The 20133-nt window shown below is 44.0% G+C and overlaps 1 protein-coding gene across 4 annotated transcripts in view; it reads left to right on the top strand.

Annotated features, from left to right (window-relative positions):
• Positions 1 to 338: 338 nt before the first annotated feature.
• Sgpl1 (sphingosine-1-phosphate lyase 1) overlaps positions 339 to 20133 on the top strand; it is a 53405-nt gene continuing 33610 nt past the window's right edge. Inside the window, exons 1-2 of one of the 4 annotated variants that reach the window (XM_037200140.1) lie at positions 339 to 507; positions 1206 to 1279. In XM_037200140.1, coding sequence (XP_037056035.1) covers positions 1253 to 1279 — 27 coding nt within the window. In that variant the 5' untranslated portion in view covers positions 339 to 507; positions 1206 to 1252. Of the gene's footprint in view, positions 634 to 1201; positions 1280 to 20133 lie in introns of all 4 variants that reach the window. The other 3 variants (XM_028886164.2, XM_037200141.1, XM_028886165.2) reach the window with 3 other exon arrangements.

The following is a 20133-nucleotide window of genomic DNA, read 5'->3' as shown; positions in this document are numbered from 1 at the left end:
TAGCTACTTGGGAGGCTGTGCTGAGGCAGGAGGATACCTAGATCAAAGCCTTGCCTGCCCTACAGAAAGAGTTCAAGGCCAGCCTAGGCAACTTAGAAAAATCCTGCATCCTAAAACAATGTAAGACAAATACATAAAAGGGTAGCCTGAAGGAGACGTTGGAACCCACCAGGGCCAAACATGTGCTCTAGGCGAGACCCCGAGACGCCGCCTTTCCCCAGCCAGCAGGCGGCGCGCACGCGCCGTAGGGCGGAGTGCGGGGGTGGGATGGGAGGGGGGCCAGCTCCGCGCAGCGTCGGGGGGTGGGGACGGACGTGCGCGCGCCCTGCAGCCGCGTGGCCGCGCACGCCCGGGGCTCCCTTAAGGCGGGTGGGTACCCCAAGGCCATTTCCGGGAGGGGCGGGGCCGGCGGAGGCACAACTCCAATCTCTGCGCCGGCGGCGGAAGGGGGCACTCGGGTCCAGCGGCCGGCGCGCGGGTCAGGCGCTTGCAGAGCGGAGGCGCGAGGTGTGCGGCGGCGAGGCTGAGCCACTCTGCGGGGAAGAAGGCGCGGGGTCCCCGGCCTCAGGAGGTGGAGCCGCTGCGGCGGGCCGGACGGGGCTGCGGCTGACGGGGAGCCAGGCCGGGCTGAAGGCAGGGAAGAGGAGGGGAGGGGGACCAAGCTTAGAGGAGCAGGGGCGAGCTGCGGAGCGCGGGGGTGGAGGGTGGGGTGCGAGCCGAGAGGAGCAGGGGCGAGCTGAGCGGGGAGGAGGGGGGCTGAAGGGGAGCTGGGCTGAGGGGATCGGGGCCCCGGGCTGTGGGGTGCTGAGCTCAGGGGAGCTAAGGGGCGGGAGTTGGAGGCCCCGGCTGAGCAGTGGCGCGGAGAGTCGGGGCGCCGAGCTCGGGCTGAGGCTGGGCGGGGTGGCAGAGCGGGCTGGAGCAGCCCGGGGTCTGGCTTGCCGTGGGGCCCGGGGACCGAGGACCGAGCTATCTCGTGTCCCAGCCTGGGAAGGGGCGTGTCCCCCCCTCGTGGACTCCTCGGCTGGGTTCTTCTGGGTTCTGATGTTCTGGTTCGGCCCGAGTTTGAGTGTGGATAAGCCGGCCCGTGAAATCCCGAGCCTGCCCAGGAGCTAGCCCAGGAGCTAGCAAGCCAGGCAGCTGATCCAGCAGTGTGCCGACGACGCCTTCAAGCCTTGGAGTAAACAGATGCGTTTCCCCTTTTTCAGACGCTGAGAAAGCGGAGTCCGGAGAAGACTCCTTCCTGCAGAGCAAGATGCCTAGTACCGACCTTCTGAAGTTGGTGAGTCCGACCTAGCAGACCCTCGTCCCTTAACTCTTAGTCAGAAGGATCTGAGTCATGATTTCACCTCTGATGTTTGGTAAAAGCTGAGCATCTCTGCCACTTTTTTTTTTTTTTAAAAACTGGAGTTGGTGATCAGGATGAAGACGGCTGAATACAGCATGTGTAGAACTTACAAAGTCTTGGGGCATACTTTACAGAGTCCTTGCAGATGGTTTTCTGCTCTTCCCGTTGTAACCACTAGAGCAATTGCTTTTGTTTTGTTTCTGAAATAACTGTCTGGCTGTGTGACCCCTGGTGGCCTGCAACTCGGGTGGCATATACAACTTAGCCTTGGACTTTTAGTGATTTTCTTCCCTTTACCTCCTAGTGCTGGGTTTTTTGTTGTGGTTTTAGGTTTTGCTTGGTTGGTTTTTGGAGACAGGGTCTCTCCTATGTAGTCCTGGCTAGGCTGTACCTTACTATGTAGAGCAGGCTGGCCTGGAATTCCAAGAGATTTGCCTGTCTCTGTCCCCTGAGTGCTGGGATTAAACAAAGGAGCAACCACAAGCCTAGCTTGTTTGTTTTTGAGGCAGAATCTCTCAATGTAGCCTAGGATGGCCTTGAACTAGCCGTCATCCCTCAGCCTCCTAAGTGCACCATCAGGCTGGGCCCTTTTTGAGACAGTAGACAAGGCTGTCTGTGAGCTCCTTATGTAGCTGGAGCTGGCCTTGAACTCGGTGTAGTTCAGATGAGAGGGGAATGCTTGCTTTGTCTTCAGAGCCTAAGGAAAAGTTCATCTAAAATAGGTTCTTGTCCCAGATTTCATGAGTTTCCAGTAGGTGATAAGTAGCCTTATTAACTTCAAATTTTTGTTATAAGATAATTATGTTTAGAAATGTTGGAAACTAAATAAAAGAAATCTAGTCTCTCCATCCCCCTTCACCTCCTCCTTGCAACAATTATTACCAAGAGACGATTGCTCTTGGCACATTGGATGGTTAATGGAGACTGGCTCCTAACAAATGAGCAATTTCTTTTCTTTCCTCTAATACATCTGGATGTGTATGTAAATGATGAATTCCCATACAGAAGTAGAATATCTCTTCATGTAAGGATGTGTGCTTATTTGGGGGTCGAGGGGAGGGTTAATGAACTTTTACACCTGAGCAGGACTTGCATTTATGTAGTATATTTGGAATCCTTTTTGTTCTGAGTTATTTCTTTAGCTGTCCTCATACCCATTGATGACTTCCTGGCACCCTATAATGGGGACTTTGTTCTGCTTATTGCAATAAGGATAGATAGAAGGATCTGGACACATTTTCTGAAGATAACATAGAGGTTGCATAAAATGCTTTCACTAGAAAAGTTGCCATCTCTTTCCAGACTGTAGTGTATTGTTGCCTGGGGCTAAATGGTTAAAAAAACAAAACAAAGCAACAGATCAAATTTTCAGTGATTTTTATTATGATCTGAGTTCAAGACACTTCACCTGGGAAGAAAGAATCTAAGAAAGTGGAAAAAAAAAAACAAAAACCAAAAACCAACCTCAGTACAGGAAAATTTCTCAGAATCTCAAAAAAAAAAAAAAAAAAAAAGTGTGTGAGAGAGAGAGAGAGAGAGAGGGAGGGAGAGAGAGAGAAATGGCTTCAGGGTCTTATATGATAGGCAAGTGCTCTGCTTAAACCTCATCACTTCTTTTAGTTTTAGTTTTTTTTTTTTTTTTTTTTTTTTTTTAAATTTTGAAACAGGATCTTACTAAATGTCTCAGTCAGGCTTTGAACTTAGAATCCTCCAGCTCACTAGGCCCTGATTTAAAACAATCTTTTTTTTGGGGGTGGGGGGGTTCAAGACAGGGTTTCTCTGTGTAGCTTTGCGCCTTTCCTGGAACTCACTCTGTAGCCCAGGCTGGCCTCGAACTCACAGATATCCACCTGGCTCTGCCTCCCAAGTGCTGGGATTAAAGGCGTGGGCCACCACCGCCCGGCTAAAACAATCTTAAAAGTCATATGGTGAGCTTAATATTGTATATGAATCCAGATAGTCATCCTTTATGCTAGCAGAATAAGATTAACACTATGTAGGAAATCAGTAAAAGTGGATTCTGGAATAAGGAATAATAGATAACTCACATCAAGAATGTATTAGAGGGGTTGGATAGATGGCTCTGGTTAAGAGCACTGGCAGCTCTTCCAGAGGACCTGGGTTCAAATCTCAGCACCAACATGGCAGCTCACAAATGTAACTCTAGTTCTGGGGGATCTGACACCCTCACACAAACATACATGTAGGCAAAACACCAATACACATAAAATACAAATACATAAATTATTTTTTAAAAAAGGAATGTATTATATACAGAAAGAGATAGTCTATATACTTATTAATTTTTTACCAAAACCTCTGAAAAACATTCTGCCACCCTATTTTAATAAATGAAAAACTCAGCCTCCACTGACTTCCACAGTGGTTAAGTAGTGGAGTTCTTTTACCTCCAGTGAAAGGATTTCAGAAGATCCCTCCCTCTCACCTTTGTAAATCTGCCTTTGGAACAAATTTCTGAGAGGTAGTGGTTTGTTGATCGTTGTGGCGGACAGCAGAGGGTTTGAGGAGACCAGAAATTGGCATTATTTGGGGGCACTTTGGAAGTGCACGTGGGGAGAAGATTCTGGTCTCCCAGTATCTTTCCTGACAGTCCTTGATGTATTATAAAGCCTTGCATGTTTTCCTGTATGTAGCAGGTACGGTATTGCGGTTTTGAACTTTGTGCCTGTAAGTATGATGCCAAAGTAATTACTGTAAAGGGGATATTGAGTGACAGGCCAGAAAGCCACTGTGTGTACAGTGTGCTGGAGAGAAACTGTGAAGACCACCTAGAGTCCGCGTATCGTCAAGGAGCTTGAGCTCCATGTGTTCCTGTTTTCAGCTCTGTCTGTCTGGTGAGGGTGGTTTACCTGCCCTTTTTCCATTTAGTCACATGTGACATGTCATGGGACCGTAACACTTTCCATCTATGTCCTGGGGAGAATAAATGAGCATGTTCCTCTGCAGAGAGCATCTCAAGAGGGAATTTGAGTTAGGCAATTTTGTAGCAGCCTTTCTTCACTCGGGCAACATCTTCACCCATGTTCTCTTCAGTTCCAGTTCCACCCGATGGTATCACTTGGTCAGTTGTCAAATATATAAGAGTTTTAAAAGGAAATTTTACTTCATAAAGCCCGGTAACAGTTGTCTTTTCTCTTGTCCAAAGATGAAGAATAAGTTTGTTAGATATTCTAGGTAAAACAAGCTTGCCGTATTTTGATAGTAATAGTCCTTGCCCCCCTCCCTGAGACAGGGTTTCTCTGTGTAGACCTGGCTGTCCTGGAACTCACTATGTAGACCTGGCTGGCCTCGAACTCACAAAGATCCACCTGCCTCTGCCTCCCGGGTGCTGGTATTAAAAGTGAGTGCCACTACCACCCTGTTGATAATTGTTTATTTAGGTAAGTTCTTAACCTAGGCAGTTTTGCTTCTGAGAGACTTTTGACGATCTTGGGAAACCCTTCTTGGTTACTGACATCTACTAGATAAAAGCCAGGAATAAAATCAAGTATCCAGTAATGACCATGACCTCCCAAACTAAGGGCTGTGTTGTAGAGCGTCTGCAGTCCTGAGGTTGAGAACCCCAGTCAGAGGTCTCTAGTATGGCTAACTGCTTATCTACAGGCTTTATTTCCTGTGAGTAGGGAATGCTTGCAGTGTTACTTAAGCTACTTTGCCCATGGCTCAAGCCTTGTTATCTTGGGATATATCTAAATGAATCTATATAGTGTGCCTGTCTGCAGAACGACATCCTGAAGAAATTAACGCCTTCCTAGTCAACATTTTTGCAGCACCCTTTGAAATCAGGCCTCCTTCAGTTTTTATTTTTGGTTCAAAAATAAAATCTTGGGGCTGGAGAGATGACTTCAGTGGTCAAGAGCACTAACTATTCCTCCGGGAAGACTCAGGTTTGATTCCCACGTGGTGGCTAACAACTATAATTCCAGTTCTAGGGGATTCAGTGTCTTCTGGCCTCTTCCTAACCAGGCATGCGAGTGGTACACACAGACATACATGCAGGTGAAATATCTATCATGTGTGGTTTTTTTTTTTTTTTTTTTTTTTTGATTGATTGATTGTCTGGTCTGAAAAGAACACAAGAGCACCATGTTGATCTGTCAAATCATCATGTTTAAAAAAAAAAAATCAAATCTTTCCAGGTCTTTGAACTTGATCCATGATCTTTGACTCTTAAAAATTATTTTAAATATCTTGTATTTTTTATTTTATGTGTCTGGATGTTTTGTTTGTAATATGTGTAGGCACTGTGTGTGTGCAGTGTCACAGGTGTCACAGGCCAGAAGAAGGCATCAGATCTCCTGTAACATGGTGAGCCGCCATGTGGGTGCTGGTCATTGAACCCGGGTTTTCTGGACAGTCAACCAGTGCTCTTAACTACTGAGTTCTCTCTCCAGCCCTGACTTTTGACTCCCATTTTTCCGAGATACTTTCTTTCTGCATCTCAAGTGGAATTTAAGAATAAATTGAGATTGACACTAAAAGTTGTTTCCTGTTATTTGAGCCTGGTTTCTTGATTGTAGGATTAATTGGAAGAAAGGGAAATTTCATATGACTGACAGGACATTTAAAATTGTGTGGGCACCCCGGAGGTAATTGTAGGGTGGATACTATATTTGATGCTGTCTTAGGATGAAGCAGAACGCTAATATAAAGGAAAGGGGAATTATAGATAAGCTATAAATCCCACATTTGGCTTAACTTTGCATTCTGTGTGCTAGTAATTTTAAGTAACATTTACCTTCTGAATTAATAAACATTACTCTAATATTAAATACATTTGTATACATAGGTGGCAGAATTGAGAACCAGAATTTTCCATGGAGAGTTGATCTGCAGTGAATCAGTCTTCATGTATAAACACACAGAGTCCAGTTACTGAGAGAAAAACCCCTGCAGTAAATGGAGCAGTGAAGGCCAGAGTGGATGGCCTCATCAGTCATCTGGCATATTCCAGCTGTGTGTTTGGAGTGTTTTAGGGACTGCTCACCAAGGCAGGGCAGGCTTAAAGAAAACTAGAGGGGAGCCATGAGTAGTTGTTACATGTTAGTTAGGGTTCTCTAGAGGAACAGAACCGATAGAATGAGTCTCTATGTATGTATGTCTGTCCGTTCGTCTGTCTGTCTGTCTTTCCGTCCGTCCGTCCGTCCGTCCGTCCGTCCGTCCACCTACCTACCTACCTACCCACCCACCCACCCATCCATCCATCCATCCATCCATCCATCCATCCATCCATCCATCCATCCATCATCTATCTATCTTATCTGTCTGCCTGTCTATCTTATCATCTATCTATCTATCTATCTATCTATCTATCTATCTATCTATCTGAGATTTGTTTAGAGAGCCTTACAGGCTGTGACCCAGCTAGTCCAACAATGGCTGTCTCCTGACAAAAAGTCCAAGAATCCAATAGTCGTTCAGTCCATGAAGCTGGGTGTCTCAGCTGGTCTTCAGTATACCTTGGAGTTCCAAAGAAATAGGTTCTAATACCAGTGAAGGAGTGCCTCAGTGGCAGGATGTATGAACTTGCCAGTGGGAATGAGGGCAAGCAAGTGAACAGCAAAAGCTTCTTGCTTCTGTGTCCTTTATATAGGCTGCCGTGAGAAGGGGTGGCCCAGATTTAGGGTGGGTCTCCTGACCTCACGTGATTTGATCAAGAAAATTCCCTCACAGGTGTGCCCAGATGCTTGGGTTTTTAGTTAATTCCAGATGTAGTCAGGTTGACAACCAAGACTAGACATCCCACCTGTCATCTCCAGGGGCAGGAGGCTCTTTCCTGGAGACCAGACTGAGTTAAAACACTGAGCTCCAGGCAAACTGGACCACCTGGTGAGACAGTGTCAACAGAACAAAACAGAGACCAAAATCATAGCTAACAAAAAAAACAACCGGGAGTGCTTTCGGACATCCAGGCACTGGCAGATAGGGAGCCTTTGTCTCTCTTAGGCCTGAGAAGATAGCCAAGGAGTATTTATTTTTAGAACCTGGGGAGTTGAGCTGAAGGGGACACCAGGTATCCTGTAGGATTGTAGCCACTGGGAGGCCTGGCCAGTACCCAGGGAAACAAACTATTTTCCCACCCTCTGCTTTTTCCGCTGAAGTTGGTGTTCCCCAACAGACCCACCCCAGAGGATCAAAGGAGCCTCGTGAATTTGGTTCATTGAGGCAGCCTTGTGAGGAGCATGGTAGAGCTAGAACAGGTTGCTGGAGGAACCAAGGGTGAAGGAATGCTTAGCATGCCGAAGTCAGGTTCATTTTCACAGGAGCCAGAGAGGAGTTAGTGTCTGAGCAGAAGATGGAGAATGGACAGGGTGGACCTGTTAGTAACAGGATAGAATCACAGGCAGCAGCAGTGCTGCTACAGCTCCGCCTAGCCCAGAGCGCCTTTGTCCTGGTACTGTCCTTATAATTTTAATTACCTTTGTGAAGGGCCTTTAGAAACCTGAACTCCCTCCCCTCCCCTCCCCTCCCCTCCCCTCCCCTCCGCTCCCCTCCCCTCCCCTCCCCTCCCTTCCCCTCCCCTCCCCTCCTCTCTTCCTCTTCCTCATTATATCTCCCCAGTAGTCTCTCTCTTTCTTTTCTTTTCCCCCCAGGAAGACAGTCTGGCCATGTAGCCCAGGTTGGCCTTGTGCTCACCATCTTCTTATATCACCCACTCCCTCAGTTATGGGCATGTGTCACCCCAAGAGCTTGAAGTTCCTGTATGTGGAAGCCAGAGGTCACCTTAGCATGTTGTTCCTCAGGAGCCATTCACCTTGTTGGTGGAGACAGGGTCTCTCACTGGGACCTGGGGCTCGTCCATTAAGTTAGGCTAGCTGGCCAGTAAGCTCCAGGATTACAAGTGGCTGCTGCCAAGCCTTGCTTTGTGTGTGGGTGTTGGGGATCGAACGTGCAGCAAGCGGTTGTTTTTTGTTACCAGTTCAGCTCTCTTCCCAGCCCCAAAGGCTGCACATGGTAATTGTACAGGTCAATAGATAATTTATATCTGGAGACACTGTTCTTACTACCTAGATCACAACAAAAAGGAATTCCCAGCACTCCAGCAGGTCCTCATGTCTTTCCACTCCTAGATGCTGTCTACTACAGGTGGTTATTCCTCTCACTTTAGATTACGATGCTGACTTTCAGAATTTTAAGTGTAGCCATATGTTACTTTGTGAGTGGCCATTTTGGTCAGTGTTTTGTCTCCTTATGTCTATTGTTGCTTCTCGTTGCTGTGTGGGTATTACAATGTATAAGTGTATTGCAATTTATTCCATTTATACTTGGTGAACATTTATGTTTCCAGTGTTTGGGTTGGTGTGAATGACATTGTTATGTTCTTGAACTTGTCTTTTTGTAAACATGAAAAAAAAATTATGTCAAAATATATGGTGCCAGATTTCTATAGTAGTTTTTAAACAAATTTAGAGTTCTTTAGGGTTTTCCTTGTTTCTTTTTTGTTGTTACATGATTTCCTTTCTCTCCCTTTTGAGACAGGGTTTCATGTAGTCAAGGCTGGCCTCAAACTTTATTCATAGTCAAGGCTGACTTTGAACTCTGTATCCTCTTGTTTCTGTCTCACAAGTGCTGGAATGACAGGCATGTGCCACCCCCACACCTAACTCTTTGTAGTTTTGAGCCGGGTCCTTCCTTACACTGCAGCACCGGATGGCCTTGAACTCACTGCCTGAGTGCTGGGGTGGCATCTATCACTGTCTGCTGCTTCATTCATTTTTTGCTTTTGAGATGTTCTCAATTCTATTTGTAGCTGAGAATATAACCTTAACTTCTGTTCTTCCTGCTGTGACCTCCAGAGTACTGAGATTATGGGCATGCCCCAGCCACACCCAGTTTATGTGGTGCTGAGGATTGAACCCAAAGCTTCGTGCCTACTAGGTAATACTGCCAGCTGAGCTACATCCCCACCCTTTAATTTCTTTCTATTTACTTTTAAGGCAGAGTGTGGTAGTTTGAATGTAATTGGCCCCCATAATCTCATAGGGAGTAGCACTATTAGGAGGTGTGGCTTTGTTGGAGGAAGTGTGTCACTGGGGGGAAGTGGGGACCAGGCTTTGTGGTTTCCTATGCTCAGGATACTGCCCAGTGTCTCCTCAAGTCGACTTACTGCAAGGTGTAGGACTCTCAGCTACTACTCCAGCAGCACGTCTGTCTGCATGCTGCCATGCTCCCCGTCCTGATGATAATGGACTGAACCTCTGAAACTGTAAGCGAGCCATCCCAATTAAATGTTTTCTTTATAAGCGTTGCCTTGGTGATGGCGTCTCTTCGCAGCAGTAAAAACTCAACTAAGACATAGAGTGTCACTGTGAATCTTTGTCTTTGAACTCCTTATATTTGCAACTGGAGTGACTGTATTCTCTGGACATTTTTTCTGAAGTGTGTAGTCACTGTTTTGAACTGCATCTGGCAGATAGGTCTAAAATGGAATCGATCAATTATTTATTGAGTTTCAGTCTTAATGGCTCCCAGGTTTAAAAACTTGAGAGGCAAAAATTTGTTTTCAAATTCTAGTAGAAAAGTCTAGGGCAAAGATGCCATGGTGGACCTGGTCTTTGTCTAGTACTTTGTTTTTGTTTTTTTGGCAGAGTAGAAGAAAGCCTGTGATTGTTTTGCTCAGTCCATTTTGAAAGTGTTTTCACATACTTTCCCAGCAGTCTGTTTGGCTGTCAGAGACATGTGGGTTATGATCTGCAAGCCTAGTAGTTAGCTGACTTGGTTCTGTTTTGTTGGTAGGTTAAAGGGCACTTGCAGCCTTCTGACTGATTGATTTGATGTTGAAGGTTAAAAATTGATGTGATGTATTTGTTACCAAACAGGGGCATATGCTTATTAAAATATATTCTACTATTACTCTCTGTGACAAAATAAAACTTCACACACAGAAATTAAATAACTTAAGGCCTTTTTGTTTGTTTGTTTTTCTAGACAGGGTCTTCATTTTGTAGGTGAGGCTGGCCTGGAACTCTTTCTGTAGCCCCGACTGGCCTGGAACTCAAAACGGTCCTGCCTTAGCTTCCCAAGTGCTGGTATTATAGATGTAAACCACCATGCCCACCTTCTACAGTGATTAAAGTGTGTGTGTGGTGTGTGTGTGTGTGTGTGTGTGTGTGTGTGTTGCCTGCATATATGTCTGTGCGCCGTTTGTGTGCCTGGTGCAGAGACCAGAAGAAGGTGTTCTATTCTCCGAAACTGGAGTGACAGACAGTAGTGAGCCACCATGTGGTGCTGGGAATTGACCCTGGGTCCTCTGGAAGAGCGGCCGGTGCTCTTAACCATTTTCGCCAGCCTCTTTATAGTGACTTTCAAGAAATTATTCTTTTGTGTATATGTGCATGGTGTGTGTGAATAGTGTCTGGTGTGTGTGTGTGTGTGTGTGTGTGTGTGTGTGTGTGTGTGTGAGAGAGAGAGAGAGAGAGAGAGAGAGAGAGAGAAAGAGAGAGAGAGAGAGAGACTCACACTGGTAAATCAGAGAACAGCTTATGGAGTCAGTTCTCTCCTTATACCTTTATATGAGTTCTAGTGATTGAATTCAGGTCACCAGGTTTACTTGGCAGATGCCTTTACCTGCTGAGCCATCTTGCTGGCCTTTATTTTCTTCTTCTAATAGCATTTAATACCCACAGAAACTCTGTGCAAAGGCAGTAGTATTTTTATATTTTTAACCTTTCAATTTTTTTTAATGGGGACAGTCACCTGATAAGTAGAGAATTTTTTTGAGATGGGAGTGTTCTCACTCTTTAGCTCTAGCTGTCCTGGAACTCGCTCTGTAGCCCAGGCTGGCCTCGAACTCACAGAGATCCGCCTGCCTCTGCCTCCCGAGTGCTGGGATTAAAGGTGTGCGCCACCACTCCTGTCTCACTAAACAGATTTTTGAATCAGATTTTTGAATAAGAAAAATGATAGTGCTGGAAATTCTCCTGCTCTCTGAACTTAAGTCTACTACTTCTCTAGAATGGGATGAAGGATAAAGGGGGAGGGGAGGAGATGTTCCAGTTTGGGTTTTTATTTTAATGTATTTTTTTTTAAAGTGTGTGCTTAAAAAAAAAAAAAAGCTTTAATAAGGTAAAATCATGATTCATAATACAAATATAAAATGAACATATTCAAGACTTTTGGTCATATTAGGGAAACTTGTCACATAATTAATTCAAAAGAGAAATCCAGAGAACACATATATTTATAGAGCAGGGATATTGAAAACGAACCCAGTGAGATGGCACACACCTGTAATCCCAGCAATTGGGAGGTTGATGGAAGAGGATTTCTGTGAGTTTGAGGCCAGCCTCATGGGCTTCATGGGCTTCATGTTAAGTAACAGGTCAACCAGGAGCTACGTAATAGTAAGTCCTGATCTCAAAACAAAGGAAAACAAAAAACTAAGAAAAGAATGTGTGAGTGGAGACCAGACTAGTTTCTTCAGTAGTGGGATGGAAGTTAGAACTTTTACTGAACCTTGGCAAGCTTTGTTGTTTATATATGAAAATTTATGTGCCTGTCCATCAGTTATCTACAGGTTGGTGAGCTGTAATGTTACCTTAGGGTCAGGAGCTGTAACCCAGAGGGTGACCTAGATAATACTGGCTTTCCTTTGGAAGCAAACATTTCTCCGTTGCTTTTCACAGATTATTAAAATACCTGACACTCTGTCAGATGTTACTTTTAGATTGAGTTCCCTCACTGCTTATTTCAGTGTTATGAGCCTATGGGGGCTGTTCTCATTCAGATCACCACAAAAGGATAATATACTTTCTTGCTTTGAAAGGCAACCTGGCTGGGTCTACATAGTAAGCCATTTAATGATGATTAGTATAGTTCAGAGCACATTTAATAACACATTGGAGGATGCTTGCTTAGGCTGAGAGAGTATTTCTCTATGAAATCTTTTTTTTTTTTAATTTGGGGACCTTTTTTGAGATAAGGTCTGACAGTATATGAGTGTGCTGTCATACCTGGCTCCATAATACTCTTCTACATCTTTCAGTGTTTCTTTTGCTAATTGAATTTAGTTTTATGCATTTTTTCTTCACCTAATTTAAGCTCCCTCTAGTACATTTTTAAAAGATGTATTTATATATTTTTTAAATTTTGTATATGTGTGGGTATGTACTTATGAATAAGTCCAGTGCCTGTGGAAGCTAGAGGCCTTGGAGCCCCCTAGAGCTGGAGTTCCAGGCTGTTTTAATTCTCCTGATGTGGGCACTGGGAATCAAGCTGCAAGATCCGTTCTCAACTGACAAGTCATCTTGCCAGCCCCTGTAGTACGTTTTTGATGTATTTCAGAAGAGAGACACTCAGAATTGTTACTCAAAGAAATCATCTCGTCTTTTTTGGTGACTTGTCCTGATTGTACACATAGGCAAGCACACACACATATACATATGTGTGTGTGTGTGTGTGTGTGTGTGTGTGTGTGTGTGTGTGTGTGTGTGTGTGTGTATCTTACAGTACTTTGGCATATCCACTTCTGTGAGTTTAAAAGGCTTTACTTTTCCACAGGTGTACTCCCGGCGACTTGGGAGCTTTGTATTCTTTCTCCTTCCCGTGGCCAGGGTTGTTTGATATCTCAGTGATTGGGGAAATGCTTTACTTCAATACCCCAGGGCTGCAAGCAGAGCTCAGTTAAACTCGGAAGTGCTTGTGGCATAATCCTGAGCAGACAGTCTGACCTGACAGTGGGTGGCTGAAAAGAACTTTCGGGCCTTTGTGCTCTCTGAGATGAATCTCAGGTACTGATCACCTTGATCAGGTACTGATCTCCTCCTGCAGTGGAGGTTTAGAGGACGTGTGCAGTTTGCTATGGATAAGTTTATTAAGGTACACGATATTTTGGGGAACACAATACCACCACATTTCCTCTCTTTTTGTCTAAAATTAAAGAAAGCTTGTAACTAATACAAGAAAAACTATCCAATAAGTATATACAATATATACAGCCAAAACTTACATTAATGATGTCTAGTCCATTAACATTTGACAGATTCAGATGAAAACTCCATTATATGTATTAACGATGTCCAGTCCAGTAACATCTGATAAACTCAGACCAAAAAATTTTCATTACTTATCTTATTTAAAACAAGTAGTTCCTTTTTAAAAGTAATTTCCATAATCTCCCTTTTTATCTTATCATATCCATATTCTCTCTTTTTTCTTTTCATAATAGATTCAGTAGTCTACCTTTTGTCATTTTTATATCTTCCCCTTTTTCTTCAGTGTAGATTCAATGATCCACCTATTTATCCTATTATTTATCTTTTTTCTCAGAGTAGATTCGATGATCTATCTCATATCTATATTCTCTTTTTCTTTTTGCTTTCTACGGGTGAAGATATCTTTAGGGAATCTTGAAAAGAAAATTTTTGGGTTAATCGTCAAGTCCTGTATCATTTGTCCATTCTCTGCATAAAAGGAAAGTTCAGGGCTTGTTTCAAGTCCTTGTTCGAGTAGTCTGTCAGGCTGGATCATCTCAGCTAGCCATCTCAAAATTGCCCTGACCAGTTTGTAGTCCAAAGTCGATTTTTCCTGTTCCTTCTGTATCACAGCTAGTTGGTCGCAGTGACTGTCTGGTGTGTTGCTCAATTCTCACTTCTTTAATGACCCCAGAGAGTTTTCCCTTTGGGCTTATGATCTGCTTTTGCTGATTAACTCTGCTGCCTTTTGAGGCTCCTAGAGATAATGTTTTCTTACCTGTTTACTTAGTAAGTACTTTGAAGTTTTATAGAATGTATTATGTAAGAGAATCAGATTCTGGGTCTTGATCATAGAACTCTCAAGTGGTATTTGATCTGGGTAAAACAGGTTTTTCTTTTCCTCGGTAGTGGATTTCTGCTCTAAAGCTCAGCCTTTTGCTGAGGTATGGGGTGGGAAACAAGACAGATGACTGAATGGCAAGATGAAATGAATACTTTTCCTACCAAAAGTCAGTTATTTTTCCTTATCAGAATGTGTGAGAAACAGAATCTTTACTTTGTAATAACACATTCACTCTACCAGTGAAAGCAAAACACTGGTTTTGTTTGTTTGTTTGTTTGAGACAGGGTTTTACTATGTAGCCTTGGCTGTCCTGGAACTCAGTCAGTAGACCAGGCTGGCCTTGAACTCACAGAGTGAAACAGTTTTTAATATATGATTCTGTAGAAAAGGACACCGGCATAGGGAAAAGGCAAAAAATGGCTGGTGTGGTGCTTTTGTTCAAGAGAGTGGTTTTTGGAATCCCCGGATGTGAGAAATTTCTGCCCTCTTTTCCCTATAGGTGGTTATTCAGAGTTACAGTCTTCACATTCTTCTAGTGTAGACCCATCTCTAAACTGCCCATCCTTTCGGATGCAGAGCCTTATCTAATTTTCTAAGCCTTATCTTCTTTTCCGATTGGGGACAATCAGTAAAGAACTCTGAAGTGCTGAGCCAACTGCCAACTAGGGGAAAGGGTCAGTTCTGCTGATCTGTGCCTTTCTGATGAGCGCTCAGTGTGCTTCGTACCAAACACGGCTGGTAATGATTCGTTTCTGGCAGAGGTTGCTTCTAGGGCCTTAGGAATGAGACGTAAGGACTCTCCACTTCTGTGCCTTTCTTTGAAGGATCGCAAGGTAGAAGATTCAAATTTGTGTAGTGTCTGTCCAAGAAATAAATACTAGGAACCACTGATCTATCTAGTTGGCCTGGTGGATTGATGTGGCTCATTTACTGCTTCCTGAGAAAGCTTGGGGGATTTCCTCTTCTTCCTTCCCAAGAGCTGGGTAATTGGGTCTCAGTAATATAAGTGGGCTGTTTTGCTATTTCCCTATAAAGAAAGGGATAGGGAAAGGGCCCCCCATTTCTGCCCACCCCTTGTACCAGAAATTGAACCTAGGGCTAGTCAAGTGCTCTTCCACTCAGCACCAGCTCAGCCCTCTCACCCTCTGTTTTTATTATTTGATTTTGAGACAGTCTCACTAAGTTGCCCAGACTGGCCTTGAACTCGTGGTGCTCCTGTTTCAGAATACATATTTCTGGGCCTTCTGCACTAAGTAAACTTCTAGTGGGGATATTCTCTACCACAGCCCTTGGGTAATGTTGATGGACTCCATTGGTTTAGTAGAAAGTGGTGAAACAGACAGTAGATTCTTTTGCTAAGGGATACACATTTTGAGATTAGTCTTTGAGCCTTAGTCTCCTCAACATCGAAATGGAGTAGTTTTTGAGATTATTTCAAACAGCAACTTGAAGTTGTTAATTAAAAAAATTAAGAAATTGCATGTGTATGGTGTTTGCCCATATGTATATATGTACCACATGTGTGCCTGTGGAAGCCAGAACAGAGTGTCATATCGCCTGAAACCGGAGTTCCAGATAGTTGTAAGCAGCTGTGTGGGTGCTGGGAACCGAACCTGGTTCCTCTGCCAGAGCAGCAGACTCACCTAACTGCTGTGCCATCTCCCTAATCCCCAGAGGACTTTTTGAACCAATTTCTTTCAGTAGAGGTCCATCTCTTTTAGAAACAGGTAGCAGGCACGTAAGCCTGTAGTCTGAGGTACTCTTGGCCTTTGTCGACGCCATTCTGGTCGTTGGGCAGTGTTGTCTCTTGGTCGTGGGGTGGTGAAGCTGGGAGACTTGACTTTGGCTGTTAAGATAAACGAAGTGGGAGGAACTGTGAGAACTGAGGATCTTCTGGTTTGCACTCCCATAGTTAGATGCTGAAAAATGAGGCCGTGGGAAAGAAAAATGAAACAAGTTTGTATCCTTTCTCCTGGCCCCTCCTACCTTTTACAGTGTGATCTTTGGATCTCAGTATCTTTGCCTGTGGAGGACAGATCTGCTCTGATGACCTGTGATACTGTGATTAGTGAGCTTGTCAGCTGAGTGGATGCAGAGCTCAGTTACAAATGACTGGCCTTTCTTTTCCATATTCAGTCCGAAGCCATTGTGCCCTGAACAGCTTCAGTGTAGAGATGTAAAACTTCTAGGATCTTGCAAAACTTGATCTAAAGGATATAAGCATTATAATTATTTCACTAGTTGAGTAAGTGTTGATTTCCTACAGTGGTCAAGCTGCTCTTTTGGGTGTTGTAGCAGATAGGGGGTTAATCCAGCTTATTTATATTCTTACTAACACCAGAAGACCGTGGATTAAAAATCTTTGGACTGTTCTCCCTCATTGGGTTGAATGCTTTGCTCCAGGTCAGATCAAACTACAGTGCCCCTAGGCTAGTGCAGTTTGACTGTGACTGACACATTAAAAACTGACCAATTCGCCGGGCGGTGGTGGCGCACGCCTTTAATCCCAGCACTCGGGAGGCAGAGGCAGGCAGATCTCTGTGAGTTCGAGGCCAGCCTGGGCTACCAAGTGAGTTCCAGGAAAGGCGCAAAGCTACACAAGAGAAACCCTGTCTCGAAAAACAAAAACAAAAAAAAAACAAAACAAAAAAAACCAAAAACAAAAAACTGACCAATTCAAGGCGTATTAGATGTTTAGCACATTAGAAGTGCATTGTGCTGTGGTATAAGGATCAATCTATTTCTGTTGGTAAATAGCTTTCCCAGAACTAATTTTATAGTGATTTATAGAGATCAAGAAAATCATTACTGTTTGAATGTCTTCCTGGGTGTGACTGATCTACTCTCTGCCTAAGGTTTCACTTATGGCCAGATGTATGCTTTGGAACAAACAGGCAATTTGAGAGGTTTTGACCATACAATCTTAGCTTATATTCCGCTATTTAAAAACCAGTAGCCAGTTGTTAAAGGAGACAGTAGGTAGGTACTAAGTTTTAGATTGGGATTGATTGAGCTGATGTGAAAATAAAAGAGGAGACAGATCTCTATGGAAATAGATTTTCCTTCATCAGAACACTGAAGGGCAGAAGTCTCTATGAGGGAATGGAGACTGTGTGCCCAGGGGCAGGAGGCTCGGGGCTTTTATAGGGCAGAAAAGGGAACTTTTGGGGTGGAAGATTCCACATGTAGAGCTGTTCCTCTGCAGTCTTGAGGTTAAAAATACCAATGGAAGTTGGTGTGTTGACTTCTTATTCGGAGTCCCTGGATCCTAACATCCTGAAGATGTTTTCAGTGTGTCAGTTTACCTGTTCTAGAGTGTCTCAGCTCACCTGAGGTTTTGGGGTTATTAGTCCTTACTAAGTTCTTGTGCCAGCGGCTACTGATAGGTAGTTAGGACTAGATGTACAACTTTAGTTAGATGTGAATGGTAGTGTATAAATTGAGTCTGCCCTGAACCTGAGTTATAAACAGCAAGCCCTTGGGGTACCGTTGAATGCAGTGTGCCGTCTTCTGCCCAGGGACACTAGGAATCCAGCATTGAAAGAAGACTGGGAAGGCTGGGGCTCTAGCTCAGTGGTAGAGTGTACACCTGGTATTCAAGCTTGGCTCAGACCCCAGACCTGCAATAGCAACAGAGAGAGGGGAGAGGGCTGATTATTGAGTTAGGAAACGTAGGTTTCTGGCCTTTGATTCTGTCCTAAACCTTTCTGTAGGATCAAAAGCACATCACTTCAAACCCGTGGGGCCTCTGCTTATAAAGTGAGAATGTTTATGTTGTACTTGGTCACTAAGGTTCCCTTTAGGTCCTAGATTCTGTGTTGGAGTGTTGCATCAGGACCCAACTTGGGGTTTGTACTATTTTCAAGACCCAAAGGAGCTGCCTTCTTTCAAGGAGGCGATGCTAGGTTACTCCACAGAACTGTTCGGTGAGCCGTCTGTGTGCTGAGGTGCGTCCTCACTGGGGACTGAGCCTGTTGCTTGTTTGTAGTGACACCAGAAGGGCGTTAGCATGAAGCCAGAAGTACTTTCTGTTATTATTACTTAGTTGCCTACGAAACGCTTGTCATGACCCATCTTACTTTGTTGTTATTCTGTCTTTGGAGATAGAGACTTTAGAGTGAAACGGAATTCCAGGATTCCCGTTCTCTTCCTGATAATCAACAGAGTTGGGTCTAGAGAGTTGACCAAGGGCAAAGAGCAGGAGCTGCTGTTATAGAGGACCTTAGTTCAGTTCCCAGCACCCATGATGGGTGGTTTCCACCCCCCCCCCCCACTTGAAAATTAAAAATAATTTTTGAAAAAGAATCGACGCAGTCACCAAGAAAATATGTTTTGGCTGAATTTAATTTTGTGATTGAGTTAATGAAGACTGTCTATATAATATAATTTTAAGGCTTTTGAGCATTTGTTTTTCATCTCCTGGTTCTTCACTTTGTCTCCAATGTTCCTTTTCATTCAATGCTATGAAGAATCAGTATCAGATGTTATCTTTTGACATTGCTAACATGTAATTTCTATGTGAAGTAGGAGTTAGTACCACCACTCAAAACACACTGTTTAACTATATAGTTTGATCACAGTTTTGACCCAAGTCTCCTCTGTAGAAATCATGGCATCCCTTTGATGGTGACAGACCGCTCTGGTCTTTCCCACTTTTTTTTGCTGAATTGCCATTGCTTTGTAGGATTGAAGTTGTTGATAGCAACAGTGGACTCTGGGGAATGGCCACCTGTTGTAGATAAGCTGTTTCCATGGGTAGCCCTCAGGGAACCTAAAACTTGCCTAATGTTAATTGCCTTTTATTAGTCCAATTACGAAAGGTATTGTTTTAGTCCATTTGGGATGCTTAACATAATGCCTTAAACAGTGGCTTATAAACAACAAAACCTCATTTTTTTGACAGTTCTGGAGGCTGGAAGTCTAAGTTTAAGGCGACGTAAGTTGAGGGCCCACTTCTAGAAGGTGGTACTCAGAAGAGAGTTCGTATGAGGGGTTCCCAGACAGCGTCTGTTTGCTGTGACCTCCCTTAGAAGGAGCAAGTTCACTCTCTGGGGTCTGTCTCTTGTAAGGGAACTAATTGTACTCATGGAGGATCCTCCATGATTTTGTAACCTCTAAAGGTTTCTACCTCCTGATAACACCAGCTTGAGGGGTCAGAAATTATGTGGGGATGTAAGCATTTGGTCCTTAGTAGGTTCAAGAAGGATTTAAGTACCTGTTCTATTTGTGAGATTTCGTGTTCGTAACAACAGTAGATACCCAAGAGGAACAGAACGCAAGCCAGTACTATCCTTTTTCAAACCATCTTCCTACCTCTTTAGCTTTCTTTTTCTTCTAGTCTTACCATAGTTAATTGTAAACCACTTAACTAATCTCTCAAACTTGAACTTGAAAAGTTGGAATTATTTGTACTATTCTCACTCCATAATTTCTCATAGCCAAAAGGTTTTGTTCAAGTATTCTTCCTGTTACTGTGATAAAACACTGACCCAAAGCATCGTAGGAAAGGAAAGGATTTATTTGCCTTATACTTCCAGGTCACAGACCATCGTTGGTGGAAGTCGGGGCCTGAACTTGAAGCAGAAACTGCAGAGGAATGTTGCCGTTTGACTCACAGGCTCAAGCTTAACTGAGTGCAGCCCAAGAACACCTACTCAGGGGATAGTGAAACCCACAGTTGTCTGGGCCCTCCTACACCAAGGAGCAGTCAAGACAGTCCCCACAGACATGCCCATAGGCCAGGGTGACCTAGTAATCCCTTATTCAAGACTCCCTTCTTACGTGACTAAGCTGTGTCTGGTTGACGTTGATGCTGTGACAGTCACTAAATCCAGCTTCTGCACCTTCAGAAATGTCTTTCAGATTTGTGTTGCTAGTTGGGTATGGTGGCTTACATCTATAATCCCAGCATGTAGAGGCTGGATCCTTAAGATTACTGCTAGCTCAAGGCTATCCTGGGCCATGTAGTGAGTTCTAGGACAGCTTGGGCTATAGTGTTGAGATCTTGTCTT

Source organism: Peromyscus leucopus, chromosome 16_21 (genome assembly GCF_004664715.2).
Source record: "Peromyscus leucopus breed LL Stock chromosome 16_21, UCI_PerLeu_2.1, whole genome shotgun sequence".
Taxonomy (NCBI): Eukaryota; Metazoa; Chordata; class Mammalia; order Rodentia; family Cricetidae; genus Peromyscus; species Peromyscus leucopus.
Note: the sequence above shows the minus strand (reverse complement) of the source record. Positions and strands in the feature narration are given on the sequence as shown.